The sequence below is a fragment of the Pollachius pollachius genome (assembly GCF_949987615.1).
Source record: "Pollachius pollachius genome assembly, chromosome: 12".
Lineage (NCBI taxonomy): Eukaryota > Metazoa > Chordata > Actinopteri > Gadiformes > Gadidae > Pollachius > Pollachius pollachius.
The window spans coordinates 22,210,573-22,237,174 of NC_136945.1; the positions used below are offsets into that span (position 1 = coordinate 22,210,573).

Sequence of the window (26,602 nt, forward strand, 5' to 3'; positions counted from 1 at the left end):
GGGCTCCAGACACACTCGCTCTTCAGTTAAACTATACTCTTGAAATTTGATACTTACACTATACTCTGCAGTTCGGAGAAGTATTTCAACCATACTCTGCTGGGGAATACCCAAACTCTACTTACTGTACTGAATAATACTCAACCTATACTCTACTGTACTGATTAACACTTTAAATTTACTGAAGAAAATTAAAACTATTCTTACTATTCTGATTAATACTTGACCTATACTCTACTGTACGGAATAATATTTTCACTATACTCTACTATACTGAGGAAAACTAAAACTATACTTACTGTACTTATTAATACTCAACATATACTGTTTAATTCTTTCACCATACGGCCGTACATCGTGATCTGCTGATATTTGCCTTGTTGACTGCCATCTACAAATGAGATGACATTCACCGATGACAGTGGCTGATGTTTAATTGTTGTCTTGCAGAATTTATTTTCACTAAAAAGATCTGTCATGTGAAGAAGGTTATATTAAAGGTTGTTTCACTAATTTGTGTGATTGAATGTGGGCCCATTCAGGATAGGCTGATGAAGGGCTGTGAGACTTTACAAAAGTTCAGTTATTTCTTCATTAGGAGGATTTCTTTGCAAAACATCGGTAGCGCTATCAGCTATTGTTATCTTAAACAGCGGTATGGGCCCAGAATTTTAATCGGTGCATCCCAACTATCAAGTAGAGTATATTACTATATAACCCTTTATTAAAGCTAAAAAAAATATACTCAAGGGAGTCAGCACACAGTTCATCTGAACACACAGGTTTTTGTTCAACTGTATTTCTGATAAAACACTACTTTGTAATATTTTTTTGCACCTGATTTTATTGTATACTCAGATTATGATTGTTGTCTCATGATTAAACTGTTCTTAGCATCAATTGTAAGACATATTGGCTAAAAGTACCGCATTGGTGGTAGTTGTTCTGTGGTTCTAATAAAGTAACACAAGACCTTTTGGCTTTAAGAGTCTCTCCGAAGCAGAGGTACAGATTTGTACTAACTAGTAGTGAGTGTGCTGCAGTTTAAACACCATGCAAATATTAAGAAAAATAGAGTCAGGCAGAATCCTCCCCAACCCACTCACTCTCCCTCTGCCTCTCTCTCTCTCTCCCTCCCCCCCCCTCTCTGCGCCTCTATCTCTCTCAACATGACTGCATTTCTATGCATCTCACTACATGAGTTAGCATCAAAGAGGCAGAGATGTAGCATCCATAGCGATGCTGAGGAAGCACCCTAGCAGCACATAGCCAGTACCGCTGAACTAGAAACACTGCGCTAGCAAGCACTGAGCTAGTTAGCACTGAGCTAGTTAGCACTGAGCTAGTTAGCACTGAGATAGCTACCGCTGCTAAGCTCTGTTACATAAGATGTGCATCATTTCTGTATTTAGATACAGACACACACACACACACACACGCAAACACTTTCTTAATATTTCCCTCTCTGCATCTCTCTCTCACACACACACACACACACACACACACACACACACACACACACACACACACACACACGTATACTCTCCCTCCCCATCCCTTAGTCCCCTCACATTTCCACTTCTTTGATCTTCATTTTTGGAAAAGGGCTCAAAGAAAAAATCATAATCTTCAGTCGACGACGGAGTTATAATCAAACTATGGCAGCTGGGAAGGGTCAAAAGTGGGTTAAGCCAAAGTGGTTTGACTTTAGAAATCTCTGCTCTCTAAGCTGAAATGAAGCTAATGGCCGCCCCCCCCTTTATTAGCTCCCCCCTCGCCCTGAGTGGAAAATGCACATTCACTCGTTCTCCAAAACACCAGAGGGGTTATTATTGTTGAGTATGTCTGCAGTTCTCTGCTCTCAGAGAGAAGATGTGCACATATTTTCCCTTTTGATAAGTGGAGGACTTGATGTATCTGATAGGCCTTTATATCTATGATCGTTATTGATATCTACATCTATGATATCCCCTGATATATATGTAATAGGACAGAACAGGGTTGATCAATGATACAACTTGTTATTTATGATAGGATTTCATATCAATAACATGACTTGATGTATCTATGATATGTCTTCATATCTCTACGATAGGACATGGTCTAGGATAACATAATATAAATATGATAATACTTGATTAATATATGATAAGACTCTATGCATCATTGAAAGAATTTGACATATCTATAAAATAGCTTGATATGTGTATGATTAGACTTGATATATGATAAGGTTTGACATATCTATGCTAGGACTTGATATGTTTATAAAAACTTGATATATGATAGGACTTGTAATCTATATAAATATATGATAGCTTCTGATATCTAAACTGTAACTAACTGTTTCTCCCTGTTTCAGGCGTATGCAGTTCAGAGTCAGTACGGCGTTCCACACTCAGAGGTAAGCAAGGACACTTACCTTTGTCAACCGCACAAAGCAAACACTCAGATCCTTGAAACGGCCGCGTCGCAGCTTCAACCAGTGTTTCATGGTTTGATTTTACAGATGATTGCTGTTTCTTCTGCATCAGGGACTCCTGCTCATTTGAAAAGCAACAAAAGCCTTGTTTTTATAATTGCAGTAAATGAGACACATGCTGGGGTTCTACTTTTGAATTTCTTGCATTTCTTTGAAACTGTTTCTCTCTCTCCCTCCAGTTGGCCAAACTCCACCAGCTGTCCATGCAGCAGCAGGTTCTGACCCCAATGAGCCAATCAGCAACACAACAACTTCTATCTGGTGTGTAGAAACACAAACACAACCCCCCACAAACACACACACACACACACACACACACACACACACACACACACATAAATACACATACAAACAAACACAGACACACACACAAACACAAACATGCACACATATATACACATACACACACATACACAGAAACACACATACATACAAACACACACACACCAAAGTTGTACAACCTTAGATTCAATCCACTGCAGGAAATAAATCTCCCTAAGACTCGGGCTAGGAGTGAATCATCAAACAATAAACATTTAATTATGAAAATAATACGACAAGGAAAGCGTTACATACATCAAAGTAACTGCAAATAATTCTGAAAAGAAAATTACGACACAAGCGTAACAGCGTACAGTCCAAAAATACACGTCTTTAAATAACCTTGTGAGCAAGGTGTCTTCAAACACGACAGTACGACTTCTGTCCTCCACGACGTTCACAAAGACGCTCCGACACACCCACCGGAGACCAGGACGCCGTTAACACGACCTGACGTTGACGCCGCTCCGCCAGCGGTCTGCATACACACACAGTGGCTGCCGTACGCGGCGACTGACGGATACACCTCCACGTGGCGTTCAGACGCTCACAGATGAGGTAACCGGGGGTAACGGGTCTGGCACAGGACTTGAAACGGTCGAGCGTCTGCGTGACGCGGTCCACTGCCCGCCGAGGCGTACACACCCGGTTCACACTCTGTACACACACCACACACACACACACACACACACACCCCAAGGATCACACACACACAGCCCAACGTACATTCGCACATTGACACATACACACGCACTCCCTCGCAGACACACAGAATCAAACGCTTTGGGTAGAGATTGTGTGTGTTATGAGACAGCTCTGTGTTTGGGTGTGTAATGGCGTGTATGTGTGTGCATATCTTTATCCGTTTTCAGTTTTGATTCCACTCAATGTCAATCATTTATGTCTTTCTCCTTAGCATCACTTTCCCCTAATGAAACACCACAGAATTTAAACGTTTTGTTGACTTAAAAGTCTCTCTCTCCTTCTCTCTATATCTCCCTCTCTCTGTCTCTCTCCGTCTGTTTGTGTGCATGTCTCTCTATCCCTCTCTACCTCTCTATCTCTATGTCTCTCTCTCTCTGTCTCTCTCTCTTTCTGTCTCTTTCTCTCTCTGTCTTTCTCTGTGTCTCTCTCTCTCCCTCTCTCTCTCTCTCTCTGTCTCTCTCTGTGTCTCTCTCTCTCTCTCCCTCTCTCTCACTCTCTCTCCCTCTCCTTCTCTCTCTGTCTCTCTCTGTGTCTCTCTCTCTCTCCCTGTCTCTCTCTCTCTCTCTGTCTCCCTCTCTCTCTCTCTCTCTCAGGAGCGATGGACACCAGTTGTCAGACCACGTCTCAGGAGCTCCTCATTCCAAACGATGTAAGCCCCCTCGATAAACTACGAAACGACCACACTCACACACACTGACACACACACCGTTTCACTCACAGTGAGTGACACACTTCACTCAAATATACGTAAAATGTGTCCCGATGTTGACGACCTCCCCCTCTTCCTCCCCCTCTTCCTCCCTCAGCTGATTGGCTCGATCATCGGGCGCCAGGGCACCAAGATCAACGAGATCCGGCAGGTGTCGGGGGCGCAGATCAAGATCGGAAGCCAGATGGACAGCAGCAGCGACCGGCACGTCACCATCTCCGGCACGCCCGTCGCCATCAACCTGGCCCAGTACCTCATCACCTCCTGGTAAGCACCGACACTCACCGGGCGACCCGATTGGTCCACAGGAAGGGGGTGGGGCAACGTACGGATGCTTCTTGGGTCTCACTCATCATTTTCTTTTTTCTTTGACGAATGGAAGAGAAAGCCTAAGAAGCCTCAAAAATATAGAACTCATTTTGCAGCCGTTTATATCCAAAGTGACTTACAATGAATTCAGATTTAAATGTTTAATGAGCAGGTAGGGCTAAGGGCATCTTGCTCAAGGCGGTCCATAGATTAGGATGCACATTGAGGATCGAACCCTGTAGCTTATGGCCTGGAGTGCAACCCCCCCCTCCAGATTAATAAGTGATGACCAAATTTACATTCTGCCTGTACCCTCCCTTGCGATAGGCCCTCCATGTATCCTTTGGTCCTTTCCTTTTTTATTCCTTGACATCCTGATACTATTTCCCCTAGATTCATGTTAATCTCTTGGGAGGCGTGTCTCCTCCTTGTCGCCACGGTGATAAACATGCAGACGTGTGATTGGATTCAGGATTAAGCCGATGCCTCACATCACCCCTCGCCCCGACACTGACAGCCAATAGGAGCAGGGCAGAGTTCTTAAACACACACATGCATACATATCTATATGTGTATAGGTTGATGTACAGACAGAGGCATCTGTCCTCATAGGAGAGTCCACACACGCACACAGATCTCCATAACACATTAATTACACCTTTCACACTGATATATATATATGCACAAAGTGGCAGATGCGGATTTGCGTGTGTATTGGCAAACACACACACACACACACACACACACACACACACACACACACACACACACACATAAGAATGCGCTCCCTGTCTCTGTTCTGATATGCAGCAGGTGTAGATGGGAGTCATTTCAGTCTGAAATGTCAGGTCAGGCAGTGGCGAGGGTGTGTGGGGGATGGCTCGGTGACAGACACGCCGTCCACGTTTTAATCCTGCAGACACACACAGGGAGGCCACCGCCAACAATAACTCATAGAATCCGTTTCTCCGTGGTGACATCCGGCCCGACCCCAGGTGAAACCAGGATAGCGAAATGGAACGTCAATCCCCATGAGGGTTTGACAGTTATTCATGTTGCCAATGAATGATTGAGTGAGTGGGTTGTATTTGTGAGGGAATGTGTGTGTGTGTGTGTGTGTGTGTGTCTGTGTGTCTGTGTGTGTGAGTGGGTATTTTTGTATGCAAGTGAATGAGTGAGTGAATTAGTAAGGGGTGAATGGTTGAATGAAATAATGGCTAAATGGATGGGTGAATAGATGAATAAATCAGTCAATCAGCCATTCAATCATTCAACACATGGAAAAGCATGTTTTTGGCCTAGGTCTAAAATCCTGCTATGTATTTATGAGGGTCGAATTGCTCTGTGTTATAATCAGTTCCCACATGTGGGCCACCTAGCAAGTTAAGGTACTTAGCACATAATGGTACTTAGCCTCAAATGGCACTTAGCATGGGAGGTACTTACGCTAGGGGCAGTTAGCATACAAGGATACATAGCATGCTCAGGGATTTAGCGTGCTAGTCAAATATCATCTGATATATACTCAGCCAACCCTGTGTATATATATATATCGTAAAGCTACGATATATAAAAAGCTTTCTCTGATTGGCTGAGGAGATTGTGGAGCGACGTAGCCTGGCAGTACTTGAAGCCAGGCCACCGTGCGGTGTTTGGTTAGTGGGTAACCGAGTCGAGAGCACAGCACTTGTTGTGAGGGGAGTGACAGTATTACCCAACCACCAAACATCACAGACGTGCTCTCAGAACCAGGGCACTTTGCTGTGTGTGTGAACCTGTGTGTGTGTGTGTGGGGGTGTGTGAGTGTGTGTGTGTGTGAACCTGTGTCTGTGTGTTTGTGTGTGTATGTGTGAGTGTGTGTGTGTGTTTGTGTGTTTGCGTGCATGCCTATGTTTGGTGTGTGTGTGTATGAGTGCCTTTGTGTGTGTGTGTCTGTGTGTGTGTGTGTGTGTGTGTGTCTGTGTGGGCATCATCTGTGGACACTACAAACACAGCTGTTCTGTCAATCAGGACCCACTAGACAGCCTGGGCTACACCGACTTCAAAGTCAGCCGATAGGTCGCTAAATGAGCTGCAGCACTCGAGACAGAGTAAACACAAGCTGGAGAATAGCCGGGGCAAGAGAATCTACTCAGCCTGGAATGAAACTGTTTAATTCATCATCTATCCCACAGATGTCGGGTTATCTGACAGTGGCTTCAGACTCTGAACTAGATTTCTACTCCGTTCTGTCGTGCACCCAAGTCTAATTTGAGCCAGTAACTCACGACAATGACTGAAACAGAACATTTATCGATGCACTATTGAGTATGATAATCAGATGTTGGTTACACGGTTAAAGTTATGTATTCTATCGTCTTTCTTACTGAAGAGGTTCTTGGCATGGGAATCATGAACATCCACTGAACTACAAAAGACAGAACAGAATAGATCTGGCCGTATTGAACGCTCGGTTTTTAGAGCGAATTACATCGACCAAAACAACAACATAACATACCCCATCCCAGGCTCAGTGGTGGACAGCTATTCCGAGTGGTTGTTAAAAGCATAGATGATTGTTTTGGTGCTTTTTTTTTTTAAGCTTGTGGAAAAGAAAATGCAATGCATTATGGGTACTCCAACATAGAAATTATGGGCCCATTGTTTGTGCTCTGATTTAAAGGTGGTTGGGAGTGTTCTGATACATTACCGAGCCCAGAGGCGTTTTGTAACCACTATCTGCACTGTTCCAGTTCCTTACGTAACCTTCCTGGAAGCTATATATTTAATTAACTCGTGCTGACTGCACGTATCGTAAGATGGAGGGACGGAGGACGCTCACTGCCTACATAAAGAGGAACCGAACACAACAAAATAAACCGCTAACACCTAACAATACGGGTACATGAATGAACCATTATTCATCAATAGTTAGTGCATTAATAAGCATTATTATATAACAAATGCATTACATTATATAACAATATTTAGCATAGAGGTGCAGGATAGGGTTAGTGTATGTTAGTTCAGTTCCTATTAGTTAAAGTGACTCTGCTTAGGGTTAGAGTTAGGGATTTAGATTTGATGTAATAGGGTTGGGGTTAACCTCAACCTATTACATCATGTATCAACCGTGTTGCCAACTATCACGCTTCTGGCGTGTGACACGTGCTTTCACCTTCAGTCTCTCTCTCTCTCTCGCTGCCCAAACAATTCTCCCGCCAAAACACTGCAACGGCCACAGTGACGAACAGGCGACCGTATTACGGTCACATGTTCGTGGTTGAACCAAGCGGACGACTTTTGATCTAGAAGATAGCGATAGAAGAGAGTCCTGGAGAAGCGGGGGCTTCATATGGTGCTTCCATTCATGGAGCTGTCTCTTAAACTACTCCCTGATTGGAGCGCGATGCTTATCTCTGTGCTAATTGGACAGCTGGTCAGACTCACAGGCTGGAGCCAAGAAGGCGTTCAAGCAATATTCTGAGATTGGGAAACACAGGTCTTTGGCTTTCATTCGGGAGAGAACCTGTGTACCCTTTATTGGGTTAGTGTGCTTCTGATATTCTGAAATCATAATTCTTTCCCCCGGGTGTATGTAGTCAGGGTGGGGGCGGAGTCAGGCTATATCCTTAAATCTTAAACCTAAGCTCCCACTCCCACCACTGGTGTAAGCTGCTCACCTGTTTAAAGCCTGAAGGTGTACTGAATCCAAACATGTGCACGTGATTAAGTGCACGTGCGCGTGCACGGGATAAAGCCCGTGGCAACGAAATATTACTCTTCACATCAACATCATTACACTAGTTAACATCCACACCATTAGTAAACACAAACACCAGTAATAAATTATAACTAAACCTAGCTCCCTTTTAATTAACTGATGTTACTGAATGGTTCATGAATGTACCCTGATTGTAAAGTGTAACCAACAAACCTACGCAACAGCCCCCCCACTGGTCAATTCAATTCAATTCAATTCACCATTACAGTCTCAAAGGGCTTAACCGGCCAAATATCTATGACACCCCCCTTTACCCAAGCCCCCACAAGGGCAAGAAAAACCTCCCTTGAAATTAGCAAGGAAGAAATCTTGAGAAGAATCGCATAGTGGGGGATCCTTCTTCCAGGGATGGTCAGGAGTGCAATGGGTGCCATAATTGACGCACAGGTAAACACTTGCACATCATATTAAATTGTTGATGTGCTGCTGGCCGGTTAACCAAGAGGAGAGTCCAGGCATCCAGTCCAGTCACCGCAACACGCTGGAACAGACAGTAGAGTGAATTAGAACGGAAAAGTCTAAACTGATCACTGCATTGTGTTTTCTGATCGGCTGAAATAAAGCCGACACCATGACGCCCTGTGCCATACGTCCTACCAGCGCTAGGCTGAAAGTTGAATCGAAAACCTTCCGATTTCATTTCCGACTCTGCTTGAATTTGTCCGGTTGTGTCCTGTTTGGTTCTAATGTTCTGGAATGATCTCTGGGCGCGGCTCCATCCTAATGTTTCCATAACGATTGTGTTTCCTCTTCTCTAAGCCCAATCCCCAACCACCCCCCCAACTTATACAGCCCGCCTCATCCGTACAGCCCCCCGTTCTGCAATCAGTCGCTACCTCCAGCAAACACACCCACCGTCTTATGATTTACTCATTTCCGTTGTTTATTTCCTTGACTTTGATTTGCTGTCCAAAGTACCCCCAATACCCTCGACACCCTTGTGCGTCTGTTTGTTTGTGAGTTTGTTTGTGCGTCCGTTTTGTTTGTTTGTTTGTCGTCCTGAGCTCCTTTAGTTTTGTTTTGTTTTGACTCAGTTCTCGATCTTTAACATGTCTTTGATTTAACCCCTCTAACCCTTCTCCATCCGAACCCTCCCTCCTCCTCCTCCCTCCCTCCCCTCCACTCTCCCCTCCTCCCCTATCTCCTCCACTCCTCCTCCTCCTCCTCCTCCTCCTCCTCCCCCCTCCTCCTCCTCCAGTTTAGAGACTGCCAAATCCACCGCCCAGACCTCCTCCATGCTGCCCTCCGTAGACCTCTCCATGAGCTTCACCCAGCCCGCCCCCCCCACCTCCTCCTCCTCCTCCTCCTCCTCCTCCTCCTCCTCCTCCTGCGCCTCCCTGGCAGCAATGGGCGCTGCCATGTCCCACGCCCCCATGCTGGGCGGGCCCTACGCCGCCGCCCTGCCCTTCTCCGGCCTGATGGGGGTCAAGTCCTTCCCCTACCACCACCTGGCGCTGTCCTCCCCCGGCGCCATGGGGGCCCCCGGGATGGGGGCCCCCCCCGGGATGGGGGCCGCCGGCCTCGGCCCCGCCGCCATGTCCATGTCCATGATGCCCCAGTCGCACGCCGCCGCCGCCGCCGCCGCGGCCGCCGCCCTGGCCTCCTACACCGCCAAGATCTCCTCCAGCGCGGGCGCCAACGGCGTGAAGAAGCCCGACCGCCAGAAGTTCGCGCCGTACTGAGCGGGGAGGCTGGGGACGGCGCCGTCGTCGTCGGGGAGCGACGGTTGCCATGGCAGCGTCGGCAGCGTCGGTCGCCGTAGCAGAAACCGGACGGGGCAGACACTCGCTTTCTCTTCTCCTCCTTTCTCTTATTATCTCTCCCCCTCCTCCAATCTTTTTTTTATTATTATTTTTTTTACGATTTTCTACCGTTTTTATAATTTTCGTTCCTCTTTTTTTTCCGTCTTTCTTCCAGCTGCCACGTAGCAACAGATGACATCACATGCCTCTGTCCTATCCCTATTCGTTGGTATCTTCTTTCTTCTTCTTCTTTTTATTCTTCTTCTTCTTCTTTGTGTAGTGTCGATCTGCCTCGTCAGTCAGAGTACAGTACAGCCGGAGCGGTAACCGTGGCGACACTGTTGTTTCCGCGGTCGTGGGCCGGTTGAGCCTGTAAAAGCCATATTAAGACTAATAAGCTTTTTTCTCCTCCCCTTGCTTGTTTCTTGCTCCCCCCTTTCTCTCCCTGATTCTATTGTATACTCTCGTATTTATTGACTAATATACAACTATTCCCTCAGAGAGTTTGTATCACCCGTCACTAACACTGCGCTGAAGGAACTCAGCCTTTATATATGATGATGTCTACTTCCTGTGTATGACCATTTCCTGTATACCACTTTCTCTCTTTTTTTGCTTTTTTTTTCAAAAGAGTTTTCGAATAATAATTAGTAATAAAAAAACAGCAGGTTAAAAGATCAGCTCTTTGACGCTAACTGTTTGTACCTTTGTTCTATTTTTATTTTGAAATGTTACTTTTTTTAAGTTATTTTTAACTTATTGAGGTTGGTAGCTATTATATTAACAGTTTTAGAAGACGTTTTTGTTTCGGTTAATACTGTTCACGACTAGATTCTACTCTTTCTGTTCTGTGCCTGGGTCGGGTTTGACTCAGCGACTTAAAACGATTCCTTTCAGTTGTTTCCTTAAAGAAGAACGTGTATCACTGTACTATTAAAGATGATAATCAGATGTTTCCGTAAGTTAGACGTTTAAAGTTGTGTTTTCTGTCGCCACGTCATCACGTCACACACACACATTCAGAATGGAGAGGTGCTTCGAACGGGGTTCACTGACATCCACTGAACTACAATAGAACAGAATAGAATCAGATAGAATAAAACTGCACTGGTACGTAGACAGGTGAGTACGGTACATCTAGACACCGGATCGAACCACGTGTGACATCCCAAGAGGGGTGTCCTCCCAGATGTTTTCACAGTCGACCAGGGAGGTTTGTGGATGGGCACGCCCATCTGTGATGTCCCAATAGGGATCAATTTTGAAAGGGCTTGGAACAAACAACCCATCTCAGCCGCACGCTCGTTGATAAAACAGGGGCCCGTTGATAAAACAGGGGCCCGTTGAAACATGGTGGACGAATTTGTAGTCGCATCCGACCGAAAAACTCCCACCAATCCCTTCACCTCTCCCTCCAAAGCCACTCCCCCTAAACACGTGACTAGCTCGCTGGCTTTAGCGATAGCTCCTCCTAGCCTTGCTGAAGACTCCAGTCATGCGTAATGAGTGCAGGGAGGCAAAGTGTGTGCAGGTAGCCGGGTAGGGAGGTAGACAGACAGGCCATCCAATAATTTCCCTAGCCCCGGGCCACCTGGCCTGCCAGAGTCACAGCCACCTTAGCTTTGTTTTTCATAGCAGTTAATCTATTGATTGCTGTCAGGATGTTAAGAGAATTTCAACCATTTTGAAAATAATTTCATCTAGAGCAGCCTGTAGAAGCTCTGACAATGACATGGAAACATGGAATTGTGTCTTCTATCATGGATTTGAACTGAGCATGCTCACAGTGGTGTACCATTACTCTAATCACTCTGTAACGGTGCAGTCTTTACAGAGCCAACGTGCCCTCTCTTGGGGAACTAGAGCCCACATACTGACCTGAGGGGAGGTGTGGCTCTAGCTGTCTTGTAGTGCTATTCCTTTTATTTTTCTATTGTGGTTCTATTGTAGTTCTGTGAAGGAGGGAGAAAAACGGTGGACACTCCTGTCAGAGAATCCCAGATTACTGCTGCATGTTCGCTTGGCCTCACTAACACACACACACACACACACACACACACACACACACACATTGCGTCATTGCGTTCAGTTGTGAAGAAATTCGCTTTCAGACAAAATTTGTTGGTACAAAAACATTTCAACAATCATACGTTAATTGAAATTCTAGATACAATTTTAATAATTGAGAGACAACGAACAGTATATATTTTCTCCTGTGTTCGATAATTTAAAAAACTGATTTTAGGACTCAAAGCTGAATCGAACCAGTTGATTCCCTCTCTCCCTCACTGACAGAAGACAAACCGACACAAACCACCGTACACTGAACCGGACACACCGATCACTCAGCCCCACGTGTGTGAACGTGTGAGAGAGTGTGTGTGTGCTAGTTGTGACAAAAAAAACACTTTATCTAAGTTAGTTGGTAAATGCATTAAATAATTTGTTGTCTCCTGTATGTTTATTTGTTTGTTAGATGGTTTGTGTGTTTTTAATAATATTAATAATAATAATGTGGTATATTATACAAGCTCACTTATTTTTATAGTCACATGTTCTTGTCCAAACTCACCTCTTTCACCCATCCTCCATGTTGTTTTTGGCTCCTTTGTTCCATTTGAACTACAGTTCAACTTTTCCCTGCTCATTTGCATGAGTTTGACTTGAATTGTCTTCTATGCAAAGCATCTCTGGGTGGTTCAGCCAAGGATTCTGGGAGATGGTGTTTTGGGGAACTGTGAACATGCTAGTTAGGCTATCGCTAAAATGGTAAGGGCTACCGTAGACCTAGGCTTGTAAAGTTTTCTCCAAACAATTCTTCTGGAAGCTTCTATTTGATATCAACTGACTAATCAAAGGCCTTTTATTATTTTAGTATTACTAAAACAGCAGATATCTCAAGTATCTGTCAACAGTAAAGAACTAAATCAGCTTGTCTCGATATCTCGCTCCAGCAATTGAAAAGGGTATGCTAGTTGTAGCTAAAGCTGGACATCAAACTGAATTTTTTGAACTTTACTTCACTAAAGCTTTTTAAGTTCAGCCAGTCAGATGACATACTGATATTTAGAGCTGTGGTTCACTGCAGACTTCTGTGTAACGCAACATTTAGGATTATTCACCTTAAATTTAAAACAAAACGTCCTCTGTGCCTTAGCTCTTAATAACCACGTTGAACAGAGGAGAACCCTGAATAAACCGCGTTCTAAAGGTACCAAGCCAACGCCAACGATAGAACGTTCACATTAGAACGTCAACATTAGCGGGTTAACAGTAGAACATCATAAAGAGGAATTGAAAAAAAAACAGACCAACACTGTTCTCTCGGCCGTAGATTAACGTGATGATGAAGGGGAGGATCTTCGAGGTTCACTCAAGCGTAGAAGCAGCTAATTAGCCGTTAGCGTAGCATAGTGCTCTCACAGTCAACGTGTGGCACGGAGCAGTCATGGCCAACACTGTAGCTGGTAAGGACCGGGTAGCATCGAGCTAAAAAAGCTACGTTAGCTTAGCGTTCAATGTAAGCTAAACTGGCTAAAGAAGCTAAAGTATCCGAACAAGCTTTGGTCAAACATAGAAATCAACTCTGTACCATGTGCTCTCATTCCAACACACACTGTGAAAACACACACACACACACACACACACACACACACACACACACACACACACACACACACACACACGCACACATTGTGAAGAAGCCACAGAGTTCAAAGGGGTATTAATATTGATATGTTACTAAAATAATGATTAATATTGTATTGCACTTGAACATGAAAAGTCCATTATGGGAAGATAATCAACTGAGTTTAAAGTATGAGGTACGATTTTGTACTGAGGTACGATTTTGTACTGAGGTACTGCGGTATTGTACTAGGTGCTGGGATAGTCTGAAGTACTACCCAATCTTGTATTTCGAAAGATGTGTGTGTTTATATTCTCTTCGGCTGATATGTTTGTGATTCCTCTGTTTTCCTTCTCCTCCCTGCCATGTTCGAATAAACATAAAACTCACTGACACCACAACCTGTCTGTCGTGTTTGTGGTCCCTTCACGAGTGATTGGTTCATGTGATCTGAAGTTCCATAAAAACCAAAGAGCCAGTGGTTATTTGTGTTATTATAATGGAGAAGAAGCACCAGGAATGCTGCTGGGAATGGCCGTGACATCATGTGAGACCGTTCCATTTATCTCAGTCAGGGGGTGGGAGAGGCCTTTCCACTTGACAGCGACTTGCCCTGGCCCTTTACGACCACGCTATGGAATAGACGTATTTCACATATTCATATTCAGTCTCATATTATTATAATGGTTTGTAAGCATAGGATAATGATATGATATAATCAGATATGGTGGATTAAACTGTACAAGATCATATGATTTAAGATATGAGTTGAAACAATAAGATAAAATATGATTCTATTAAATTTGATGTGATGGCAAAATAATATATGTGATGGCATATATAATGATATGGATATGGAAGGGAGTGAAATCATAGTCTATACTTAGGTGTTTTTTGGTTTGCAAAGAGAAGAATAACAGAATGGTTGCGCCCCCTGGAGGTAGATTCGATGATGCATGCACGCATGCACACACACACACACACACACACACACACACACACACACACACACGCACACACGCACACACGCGCGCTCTCTCTCTCTTACACAACACACCACCATGTAGAGAGAATAGATAGTGTCTCTGTGTGCCAGTTTCAGTCCAACTGGCCAGGCAGATAGTCACACAGCTTGACAACACAGTAATTACACGGCTAAGAGCTCAGTGCTCTCTTTTACACCAGCATTAAAGAAAGCTGTTTATTAAGTGGGCTGCGTCCTAGCGCTCCCGATAATGATATAGATCTCACACACGGCAGCCACGGCGCGGTGGGAGGAATCCTCTCCCAGCTCTGTTCCCGGCTGATTTGTGCCTCTTTCTCTCTGTCTCTCGCCGCTGCGTACGTGGCGTCATTTTACACTGTGTTGCGTTTCCTGCGATTCAGTTATTTTGATCGAAGCTCAAACGGCCGAACCTCAGTCTCGTTTACCAAATGTAAACGAGTATGGATGTGGGTTTTTTATTGACTACCATTCCTTGTATGTGGGGTTCAAAACTAGGGTTTCAAGCTAACTTTGAAATAAACACTAACAACAACAATTCTGTTAATCGTCAAAATCAAAAATTCGTCCATCTGTCATTTTGTTACAAGTTGAAGCTTTTGAGGCACACAGAGTGAGAATGAGAGAGAGTGATGGAGAGAGAGAGAGAGAGAGAGAGAGAGAGAGAGAGAGAGAGAGAGAGAGAGAGAGAGAGAGAGAGAGAGAAAACACAGACAGAGGGGACAAGACAGACAGATTGCTGATTTGATCATGGTAATTAGCATCCTGTGTGTAGAACAAGAGAGTTATTGTATGGATTTTATTCCTTTCATAATTGGACAAAGCCTCCACACAGAGAGACAGAGAGCGAGAGAGAGAGAGAGAGAAATGGGGGTGCAGAAAGGACAGATGTTCTGGAGGTCTGACGAGACAATCTGATAACCTGATCCATCACTTGTGTCGGAGGAGGAGGAGTGGAAGGGGGAGGGGGGGGAGGAGAGGGTGAGGGTTGGGGGCCTGGAAAGTAGATGAGAGGGGATGAGGTTGAGAGGAAAAGATATGAATGTAGAGTTCGTGGTGGTGCAGGGAGAAAGGGGATATAGGTGGAGAGAGAGAGAGAGAGGGAACACAAGAGAGAGAGAGAGAGAGAGAGAACACAAGAGAGAGAGAGAGAGAGAGAGAGAGAGAGGGAACACAAGAGAGAGAGAGAGAGAGAGAGAGAGAGAGAGAGAGGGAACACAAGAGAGAGAGAGAGAGAGGGAACACAAGAGAGAGAGAGAGAGAGGGAACACAAGAGAGAGAGAGAGAGAGAGAGAGAGAGAGAGAGAGAGAGAGAGAGAGAGAGAGAGAGAGAGAGAGAGAGAGAGAGAGAGAGAGAGAGAGAGAGAGCACTGAAAGGACTGATCACCAACACACCACACAGAGCCCCGAGACCACCTGGCTTAGCCAAACCAAATTTTTAAAGATCAATAGAAATAATAAAATAAGACTGGACGCATTGGAAAGGATCGATGGACTGCAGAGAATCCGACCGCCCAACGGCCTTGAGCGAGAATACAGAGCAGCAGAATACCTGACCTCGGCAGAGCAAAGGCTCAGGAAGTCCTTGACTCGGTACGGACTCAGCGAGCCCGGCCGAGTGCTGGGCCTCCCCGCACCGACCTAACCCCCCCCGGAGGAGATGAGCCGGGCAGCCACGCTGCGTCATAACCTCGTGCACACTCAACCAGGACCCCCGCCCCCCCCCACAGACACAGGGAGGCTCGGAGAGAGACCCCTGACACACGCAGACGGCCGTGTCTGGTGGGACACATTCAGAAGTATAACAACAACAGCCGCGGTATTCGCGGCGTTCTGCTGCCACAACAAACCCAAGAGTCAACTTCTCTTATAGATGGAGCAGGACTTGGGAGGAAAAAGAGGAAATACGAGTGTGTGTGTGTGTGTGTGTGTGTGTGTGTGTGTGTGTGTGTGTGTGTGTGTGTGTGTGTGTGTGTGCGCGTGCGTCCATGCGTGCGTGCGTGCGTGTCCGGTGTGTGCGCGTGTGTGTGTGTGTGTGCATGCGTGCGTGTATGAAGGGACTACAGCTTGGCCTGGAGACCTGGGGTCCTCTCCATCTGCCCGGCGTCCGGCCCCGGGGCCCGTGTCAGGGGCCCCAGCAGGGGCCGAGGGGTCCCTACGGGCTGTGTGTGCGTGGTACTGTTTGTGTGACGGTGTAAGTGTATGTTTCTGTGTGTCTGTGTTTGTATGTAACTCATAGGATAGAATTTGAATAGAACTAATGAATACTAACTAATGAAATAGAACTGACAGAACAACCCTAAATACTACAGTCAAAGTACGTTCCACCCCTGTATATTTATGAATAATATTCACACGTATGAAGAATGCTGTTCATCTGCTTCCTGCTCGGCAGGTCAACGCTCAGGGAGTCATGGCTCAGGTTTTCACCCCTGATCGATAGGGAAACCCAACGGAGAGACAGCACACAGTCAGTCCAAACACACTAACAAGGTAGGGCGCTGTGGAGAACGAGATACACCGCGAGACAGACAAGCACTCGCAGAGGGACGGAGAGATCTAGAGAGTTCTGTTGACAAAGACGGAGAGGGAGAGAGACAGGGGGGTAGAGAGAGAGCGACACATGGACGGAGAGGAAGATGGAAAGAAAGACAGGAAGTGAGGCGTTAGCTGGTGATGAATGAGTAGTAAATAACCCAGCTGCCTGCAGTGGGCGTGGGGGAGTCAGGGGGGAGGGTAGGGGAGTCAGGGGGGAGGGTGGGGGAGTCAGGGGGGAGGGTGGGGGAGTCAGAGGGGAGGGTGGGGGAGTCAGGGGGAGGGTGGATGTGACGAGGGGCGGGGGTTCGTGGGTTAATAGAGGGGTTGGTCTGGACGGAGATGATGAAGAGGTGGGCGAGAGATCAAGGATCCAGAGATGAGGACACGAAGAAGGCAGGGGGGAGAGGAGAGAGGACAGGAGAGGCAAGAGGAACAAGGAGAGACAAAGAGGGGAGCTACATAGAGGAGAGGAGGAGAGGAGCACCGAGGAGAGGAGATATACAAGAGAGGAGCAGAGAGGACAGGAGATGAGAGAAGACAGGAGAAAGAGGAGAGAGACTATCGGTCCTCCATTCGGACCGAGGCTGAATGCACGGATCAGATTGTGTGCTGGCGGTAAGCCCTGCTATCAGTAGTTATAATGAGAAGAGAGGACAGAGACTAAGTGAACACACACGCACACGCATTCATGCAGGCACGCAGACACACGCACGCACACACACACACACACACACACACACACACGGCCTCCAGGGAGGTGACCTTCCAATGAACCTTCATATTGAGGAGCAAACAGACCTCAAAACAGACGGACAGGCGGATGCAGTTAGATGGACGGACGGATGCTCTCTTATTCCGAATTAGTGGACATGACTAGGAAATTTTGCGGAAACCCGTTGTCTTAAAACATTTAGGTTTTTACACAAGGCACGCAGATAGACGGATAGATTGATAGGTCGATGAATAAATGGATCCAGACAGACGAACAGACAGACTGGGTCCAAACTTGGTTGCTCAGAGAGGGGGGAGAGAAGGGGTGGAAAGGGGGAGTGGTGGTGGTTGGGAGACGGGGGGAGACGGGGGGTACACCAGCTATTGATTTTTGTCTCCTAATGGATTTCATTGGAGCTTGGATGGTTCCACATTAATATTTAATCAGCCTCCATTTCCCGTCTACATCTGTAAGATAACCACCTCCACCTACCAGCACCTGCTGAGGAGAAGGGGGAGAGAGACACACACACACACACACACACACACACACACAGACACACAAACACAAGCACAGACATTAAGTCAGAGAGGGAGAGAGAAAGAGGGGTAGGGAGAGAGATACGTGGAAGAAGAAGGGGGAGAGAGAGAGACATGAGAGAGAGAAGTAGGGAGCGAGAGAGAGAGAGAGAGAGAGAGAGAGAGTACCCCACCTGGAGAGTATGTGATGGTTGAAGCTGAGTTAATCCACGCCTCCTTTCTCTCTGACATTTCAACCCTCTATTGGGATCAATTTAAAGGCATATCCTCTCATGATTATTAAATTTGACTATACAATTGGTTTCATGATAAGTTGATATCGTCATGTCATGACGATGCATAACAATTCAAAGACAGTAAGCGATACTACTGAAGTGCTCGGCCATAAACTCACCACTAAGACATGTCACAGCCCATCACTGGAACATCACCTCACCAAAGGGTTCCTCAGGGATGATCACAGAACACACAGCTGTATGGAATATGACCATGTACACCATCGATATAGTTATTGTTGTATAGTTAGTTATCGATATAGTTATCTTTATAGAAAACGGTCCTGGCATCTGAGTACTTCTGTTGAGTGCAGTGATACTTTCTTGTAATATGTTATGTTGCCATATAATGCCAAGATTGCACTGCCACCTAGTGGCGGAATAGGTTCACGTGTAGAATATATACCGCTAGTCATAAATCATAAATCATGTCATAAATAGATTATCTGTTAAGCACTCTGAAACTGTACCGGTGATTAAGACAAATACAAATTCATTGAATTGTTAGTCCCTAAAAAATGCAATATCAAATCGTATAAACAATGGCTACTTTGGTATCTTATTTTTCATAACCTTCGCTGGCTTTTCATTGTTTTTTGTCGGCCTATTGTTATTAACCCATAAGGGGACACTATTTGACCACCACGTGAGTGTGATTAGCCATCACAAGGAATTGCAAAGTCTGCCCTGCCCTGTGACATCACAAGTGGGCGTGTCCACCCAGATGTAGGCTGGATAGAGCTGTCTAGCAGCCTGCCAAGTGGACTGTGCCAATTGGTAGGCTTATCTATCCATCAAACATCCAAGTGGACAATCCCACTTATGATGTCACTATGTCATAGGGCAGGGCAGATTTGGCATTGGCTTGTAATGGCTAATCACATACACCTGCTGGGTAAATAGGTGCCCTTTAATTCATAGTGTTTTGCACATACACTAGTCTGAGGAAAGAGAACCTTTCAACTATGACGTTGGAGTCATAAGTAGCCTAAATATCAAAACAAATAAAGGGTTTAGACATAAACATTTCTTCAACTCTATTGTAGTACAAATGGAAAAATAAAGACAACCATTCGTAGAAACAAGAGCATATAATGTTTTATTACACATTTTTCCATACAGAACACACAATTTTATGTCCAGATCACACACACTCAGGGCACAGAACCGACAGTTCTTTTGAAGTCATCGTAGCATTTTAGCTGTAACTTCACCCAACCACCTTCAGCAGATACATCGCTAAGACATGATACACGCGTGTACAACACATTTGTCACTATTTACAAAAAACGAAAAGTAGTGTTTCATTGTGCGTTCAAGAGGTACACAAAGAGAAGGGTAGAGTAGGGTTGTGTAATGGAGTTGCTTTGGTTTCCCCAGGTATTGTTAATAAAAATCGGAGGCCAAGGCTTGGCTGATAAAAATAAAGAGTAAAGAGAGTGATATCTATTTTAGTTTTTATTTAAAGAGTACAAGATGATTTGTGGTGGACAGTTGGAAATAGGGTTTAGAGATAAGCCATGTTGCTCTGAGACTAAAACTTCACATCGGAACCACTTCACATGAAGGACAATCTCGGAGGAATACAAGACAAAGGTCTGCAACGAAAACACAAGATCACTCATGTGGGGAAGTCAAGTTATTGGCTTGCTTAAGTATGGCAATTATTCTTTGATAGAGATTTATGGGAATAAAAACTATAACAATCAAGAGATTGTTGTCTTACATACGAATATAGAATGATGAAAGCTCTTGCCCAACCCTAACAGCATCATAAATTCTATTTGGATACTAAAAATGACTATGTTTAACCTTAAAAACAAGAAAATATAATTTAACTGAGCTTTTAGTGTAGCTACACTGCCGCCAAGATGAAAAATGTCACTATAAATGTGTCTTTAGATCGAACAAATGGTTTGTGTTCATGTTGTAAACAGGATTGAGATTCTAACATTCTACTCGTGATTGACAGTTGAGAGGACCACACACAGCAAGATTGTAATCAACTGTCCTGTTCCGCTGAAGATCAGCCCCCATTATGGGCATTAACATAATGAAAAAGTACAGCCAGTTGGTCTGAGACGTTACAACAATTGTCACATAACAGTTAGAATTCAATCGTGGCCATTTATGATGACAGTAGGGCTGCAACTAACGATTATTTCACTGTGTTTTAATCAGACGATTATTCTTTAGTTTAAATAATTTAGACGATAAAATCGAATACATAAAAACAATTGCCAACACAAATTACCAGTCAAAATTGATGACAAGCAGCAAAGAAACACAACTATTCCTTTTATAATTATCTGTGATCCCAATATTTGAATTGAACTGCACCATTAAGCAGCCAATGTTATTTTTAATTTGGTACTACAAACTGGATTTGAAGAATTCTCTGCCTATGACTTATTGTTGGATTGACTCTTTGTTGCAGCCCTTCTCACCCCTTCATCCACCCATTGTTTAACCTATTTCAAGTTGCATGACATAATGAACAACGCATGACCAAACTGAAATTCAGTGCCAAAAACAGACCTTTAATTAGTGTTATATACATGGTGATGTCACTACGCTGAAGAATCTGATGCTGTATTTTAAACCACTGCGTAACAAAACCAAGATGACGCAATAGAGGAAAATAAAAAGGGACATAGAGGACTGGAAGGATTGAGGAATGGAACGATGGACGATATAAAAGTATTTTCTTTAAAAAAGGTAAAAGGCATTTACATTTGAGCCCGCAATATAGAAGCACATCCGTTCTGTAAAAACACATCGCACCCAGAACGCATTTTAATTTGTCTAAACATGCTAGATAATAATAACAAAGGGTGCTCATTTTTTGATGGAAAAAGGATTAAAAACATACCGTCTATGTTTTCCTATGTGCAACAGCCATGAGACACCAGCTGACCAACGGAACAGGAATGGTTAGTGAGCTCAAAACGTGTTTACCTATACAGGAGATCTGCGAGAGGTTAAAGAGTGCTGTGTTGACCCCACGACTCGTTCTAAGAGACCTAAAACAGCCTTGGCTCCCCCGTACCCCAAACAGTACAATCATGTTGACCAGAACCCTGTAGTGTCCCTACCGTCAGGTCCCACACCCACCTAGCTCTAAACGTTATGCAGTGTCCCCAAACAGCTCTCACCATTTATCCTCAGAAGTTACATCGTCTCTATGTACAGCACAAACACAAACAAGTACATCGTCTCAGGTTGGGCAGAGAGAAACAGCCTGTAAAAACAACAATTTTCCTAGCATTCCAAGAGGAACGCCTAACCCATGCATTCTTCTTTCATTTACTATAGAGTATGACACGATACGCTCAGAGAGAGGAGGTATAGAGAGACACGTGTAGTGTGAAAAAAAAAGATCTGTACGACTTATAAAAATCTCTTCTCAATCTTTTGTATTTGTGTGTGCGTGTGTGAGTGTTTGTTGTCCGCGTGTGTGTGTGTGTGTGTGTGTGTGTGTGTGTGTGTGTGTGTGTGTGTGTGTGTGTGTGCACCCCCGTCCCACAATGCACCAGCCCCCCTCTCAGTTAGTGTCGTTGACGATCACGATGACCATGTGCTCCTCCTCCAGATTACCCACAGTCCTCTTGGCCTCCTGCAGGTACTGCTGGGAGAAGTGTCCGGGCGGGAAGGCGTACAGCATGGCGCCCGCCGCTCCCTCCCGGGCGGCGGGCAGGCTGATCACGCCCGCCGCCTCCTTGTTCCTCAGGTACGTCACCAGGTGGCGCAGCAGGCGCACCTGCAGCCCCGGCTCTGGGGGCGGGGCCTGGCGGTCCACGGGCCCCTGGAGGGCCAATAGGACGGCGTAGCCGTCGGGGCGGCCCTGCTTGATGCGGCGCGCCACCTCGTCCAGACGCGTCTGGTCCATGCGCAGCCGCTGGGCGATCTTCAGCTGGCAGGGCTGCGATTGGCCCTTCATGATGCCGCTGAAGAAGGAGGCCCCGCCCTCCAGCAGGTACAGGTGCGTGGGGAAGCTGCTGTTCTTCAGGGCGAACAGGCCGGGCCACGCCTTGGGCAGGTTGGCCGCCGCGAACTCCGTCAGCGAGGCGGGGGCCGGGTGTCCGGCGCGGGGCTCCGGGTGGGGGGAGGCGGCCGTGGGCTCGCTGTTCCTATGGTGATGGTTGTTGGGGTGCTCCCCGGACACTCCCCTCTTGCCGTGGTGGCGTGGAGGCGGGGGCGCGGTGTCGGCGGCGCCGGCGGGCGGCAGCCTGGGCGGGGCCCCGCCCCCCTCGGGGGAGTGGTCCTGGGACTCGGTGGTGGAGTCGGGGGCCCGGACGCGGGCGCGGTCCGGGCTGGGCTCCGGGGACACGGGGCCCACCGGCGCCCTGACCTTTGACCTGCCGCGGTCGCGCTCCCTCTCCTTCTCCCGCTCCTCCGCGGCGGGGGCGCGGTCGTTGGAGGCGCTCCGGCTCCGCCTCCGGGCCCGCCTCTCGTCCCGCTCCTTCAGCCAGCGTTCCCGGGAGCGGCTGCGGCTCCGGGCGCTCCGGCCGGGCCGGCCGAAGGCCTCCACGGCCGGCGGCCGGCGCTCCGGGGCGCGGGGGGGGCTGCTGAGGTACTCCCGCTCCAGGACAGACCTCTCCCGCTGGGACAGCAGGACGTGGGCCGGCGGGGGGGGGGAGGTGCCCCCCCGGGCGCGGCCGTCCCGCTCCAACCCCCGGTGGTGGGCGTAGGCCTCGGGCAGCAGCTCGTAGTGGGGGGGCAGGGGGCCGGGCGGCGGGTAGCCCGAGGGGAACACCCGGGGGGGGCTCTCCTCCACCTTGGCGAAGTCCACCCGGAGGCGGCGCTCCGGGCCCCCCAGGGGGAAGCCCCTCATCTGGGTGCAGGCGGCCTGCGCGGCGTCCAGGCTCTCGTACTGGATGTAGGCGAAGCTCTCGCCCTTCACGTAGTCGATGTTGCGGATGCTGCCGAAGCGGTCGAACTCCCGAGCCAGCGCCGTGAGGGAGATGCCGGGGCCCAGCCCCCCCACCCACAGCCGGGTGGTGGAGGTGGCCTTCCCGTAGCCGATCTTCACCGGGTTCACGCCGATCACGCGCCCCTGCATGGCCACCTTGGCGCGGTGCGCCATGTCCAGGTTCTGGAACTTGACGAAGCCGTAGGCCCCGCCCTGCCCGCGGGCCGGCCTCTTGATCACCACCTCCTCGATGATGCCGTACTTGTCGAAGGCCCGCCTCAGCTCCACCTCCGTGACGTTGTGGTCCAGGTTGCCGATGAACAGGTTACTGGTGGCCCTCTGGTCGTCTTCGGGCTTCAGCTCCTCCACCACCACGGGCACGGGAGGGAAGCCGTACGGCCGGCTCCTCTCCTCCAGCATCCCGTAGTAATCCAGGATCCGCTCCCTCTCTCTGCCCAGGCCCAGGCTCTCCAGCGCGTAATGCCGGGCCCTCGGGTCTCGGATGCCGGCCAGCGCGGGGCCCGGCGGCGACATGGACCTCTGTCGGTAGGGGTACGGTGCGTGGAGCGGTAAGTAACCAACCTCGGGCGGAGTGACGCTTCGTCTGCGGACGTACATGGGCTCTACCTTCAGCTGCCGGTCGCCCAACACCAACCTGGTGGATTTGGCGTGTCTGGCTTCCTTTGCGTCCTCGGGGTGTCTAAAATTAACGTATGCGACCCGTCCCAGCTCCGGCGTGTGCGAGAGTTTTACACTGACGTCCCCGAACTTTTTGAACTCGTGGAAAAGCGAGTCCTCCACGTCTTCATCCGAGACTTGCGAGCCGAGGTTGCTGATGAGGAGTGTTTTGTATTCCAGTGTACCTGGTCGGGGACCGGGGACCTCCACCGGCGCGGTCCGTAGAGGCGGCCGCCCGAGGAGACCCAGCTCGTGTCTGTGGTGCAGCTCCAGCGCCGCAGCGCGCTCCTCCCGGGATAAGCGAGGCTCCTCCCGAGGTATGCGGGGCTCCTCCCGGGCTATGCGGGGCTCCTCCCGGGCTAAGCGGGGCTCCTCCCGGGCTATGCGGGGCTCCTCCCGAGCTATGCGGGGCTCCTCCCGAGCTATGCGGGGCTCCTCCCGCGGTATGCGTCCCTTCTCTCGCTCCCGGCTCCGGCTACGCTTGTGGTAGCCGCGGCTCTCCGCCAGCAGCAGAGCCAGCGGCGGGGGAGGCAGCTCCTCTCGCCGCGCCTCGCGTTCCCTCTCACGGATCCTCTTCGCTAGGGCCCTGGAGGGACTAGTCTCTCTCCCGGCCTGCCTCTTCATTTTCAAACGAGGAGGATGATGGAGCCCAAAGTTTTCAACGCCTGCAAAGGTGATCCCAGCTCGGAAAGGGCGCGTTCGGAGGACACTCTCAAATATAATCTCGGCGACGATGGTTTTTGTAAACGAACACTAACGCCCGACCCACTGCACGGTTACATATAATGCGAAATAAAGGGATAAAATCGTTTAAAATCATGTCAGCATCGGCGATTCTACACCAACACCGCCATCTTGGACAATGGGAATGTGCGCCTTCCCTCAGAGGGAGGGAGCACGTCGGTGGAGCGTCGTCATGACGTCACACGTATTCCCAAATTCCTACAACACTTCCTTAGGGGAATTGAGAATATTATATTCAAACCCTTTGCTACATATGTTTTGTAATGGATTATTATAAATTTGATTATTGACTAAATATGACTAAATTAATTCCGCTATAAAACATTTTCGTTAAATATGTCGATAATATTGCTCACTTTTTTTTATACATTTATGAATTACTTATGCCCCGAAATTAATTCCATTATTTAAATGTTTTGTTTCCCTGTCTCAGTAACAAAGACGATTTATTTCTAAGAGTGATTTGGACATTTAAATGTATAACCCTAAGATGTTTACTATTGTTGTGAAGGAATTGACACAATGTGATGGACTTAAATACAACATATTAATCTTTGCGAAGGTGTGGCTTGTATTTTAAGTCAGTTTTAGTTTAATCCAATATTATTTTCACTAATGTATACATATATTATTTATTTGTATACATTTGTACTGATGTTTGCTGCGGAAACCTATTCATTTTTTTCTCATTTGCTTATGGTTTTTAACTAAAGTCTTTACTCTTAATAAACAAAACTGTATTTATATTGATGAATCAATACGTTGACCCTTACTTCCAATTTAAATGGACCACTACATCTCGGTGCTTGGATGGTATTGACGTCATCTTCTTAAGTTGGCATCACTACGGTTTGAACATTTAGCAGTCACCATCATCCAAACTAACTTAGAGTGATTTACAGTATCTCACAAAAGTGAGTAAACCCCTCACATTTTTGTAAATATTTTATTAAATCTATGTATTGGACAACACTAAATAAATTACACTTTGATACAATGTAAAGTAGTCCGTGTATAATTTGTATAACAGTGTAAATGTACTGACCCCTCAAAATAACTCAACACACAGCCATTAATGTCTAAACCGCTGGCACCAAAAGTGAGTACACCCATGGGCGTCAGTTTGGTTTGAAATGTGCTGGGACAGAGACGCATTCGGAAGTGCATTTTCAGAAGTGCTGGGTATAATGAGGATGCACTCTATTTTCTCTCTTTAGTGCCGGTAATGAAAGGTTCTGAAAGACGGCATACCCATGTAGCTAATTACTAAGGAATAAAATGTAGACAAAATCTGTCTGGCACGTTTTATGAAGAAAACGTTTCCAAAAAGCATGGACACATGACCACCTATGTTCTGCTCCATGTATCCAATGTTGACAACGTGACATGACATGGCTAAGCTAACAACATAAACAAGAGGAGCTAGGAAAGGAAATTAACTGTGTGTTTAAGTCCAGAAGGGCCAAACGTGTGGCTACACACAGCACTACAAAAGTCAAGATTGAAAAAGAAAAAAAATATTTGTTGCACCGCTGAACGCTG

The 26,602-nt window shown here is 46.9% G+C and overlaps 2 protein-coding genes across 2 annotated transcripts in view; one reads left to right on the top strand and one right to left on the bottom strand.

Annotated features, from left to right (window-relative positions):
• The window catches only part of pcbp4 (poly(rC) binding protein 4), a gene marked incomplete at its 3' end in the record, with an annotated part of 56,843 nt that extends 46,872 nt beyond the window's left edge, over nt 1–9,971 (top strand). The window contains exons 10-14 of the mRNA XM_079747769.1: nt 2,363–2,404; nt 2,662–2,743; nt 4,102–4,157; nt 4,315–4,484; nt 9,488–9,971. Of these exons, the coding sequence (XP_079603895.1) occupies nt 2,363–2,404; nt 2,662–2,743; nt 4,102–4,157; nt 4,315–4,484; nt 9,488–9,971 (834 nt within the window). The remainder of the gene's footprint in view (nt 1–2,362; nt 2,405–2,661; nt 2,744–4,101; nt 4,158–4,314; nt 4,485–9,487) is intronic.
• A 9,831-nt stretch (nt 9,972–19,802) lies between these two features.
• Nucleotides 19,803–25,161, bottom strand: rbm15b (RNA binding motif protein 15B). Its single transcript, XM_079748627.1, has one exon. The coding sequence runs from the start codon at nt 24,938–24,940 to the stop codon at nt 22,271–22,273; it is 2,670 nt and encodes an 889-aa protein (XP_079604753.1). The 5' UTR covers nt 24,941–25,161; the 3' UTR covers nt 19,803–22,270.
• Between the last annotated feature and the right edge of the window lie 1,441 nt (nt 25,162–26,602).

What these genes read in the sequence shown, in the direction of transcription:
- rbm15b (XM_079748627.1), bottom strand. Translation starts at nt 24,940, where the DNA reads ATGAAGAGGCAGGCCGGGAGAGAGACTAGTCCCTCCAGGGCCCTAGCG.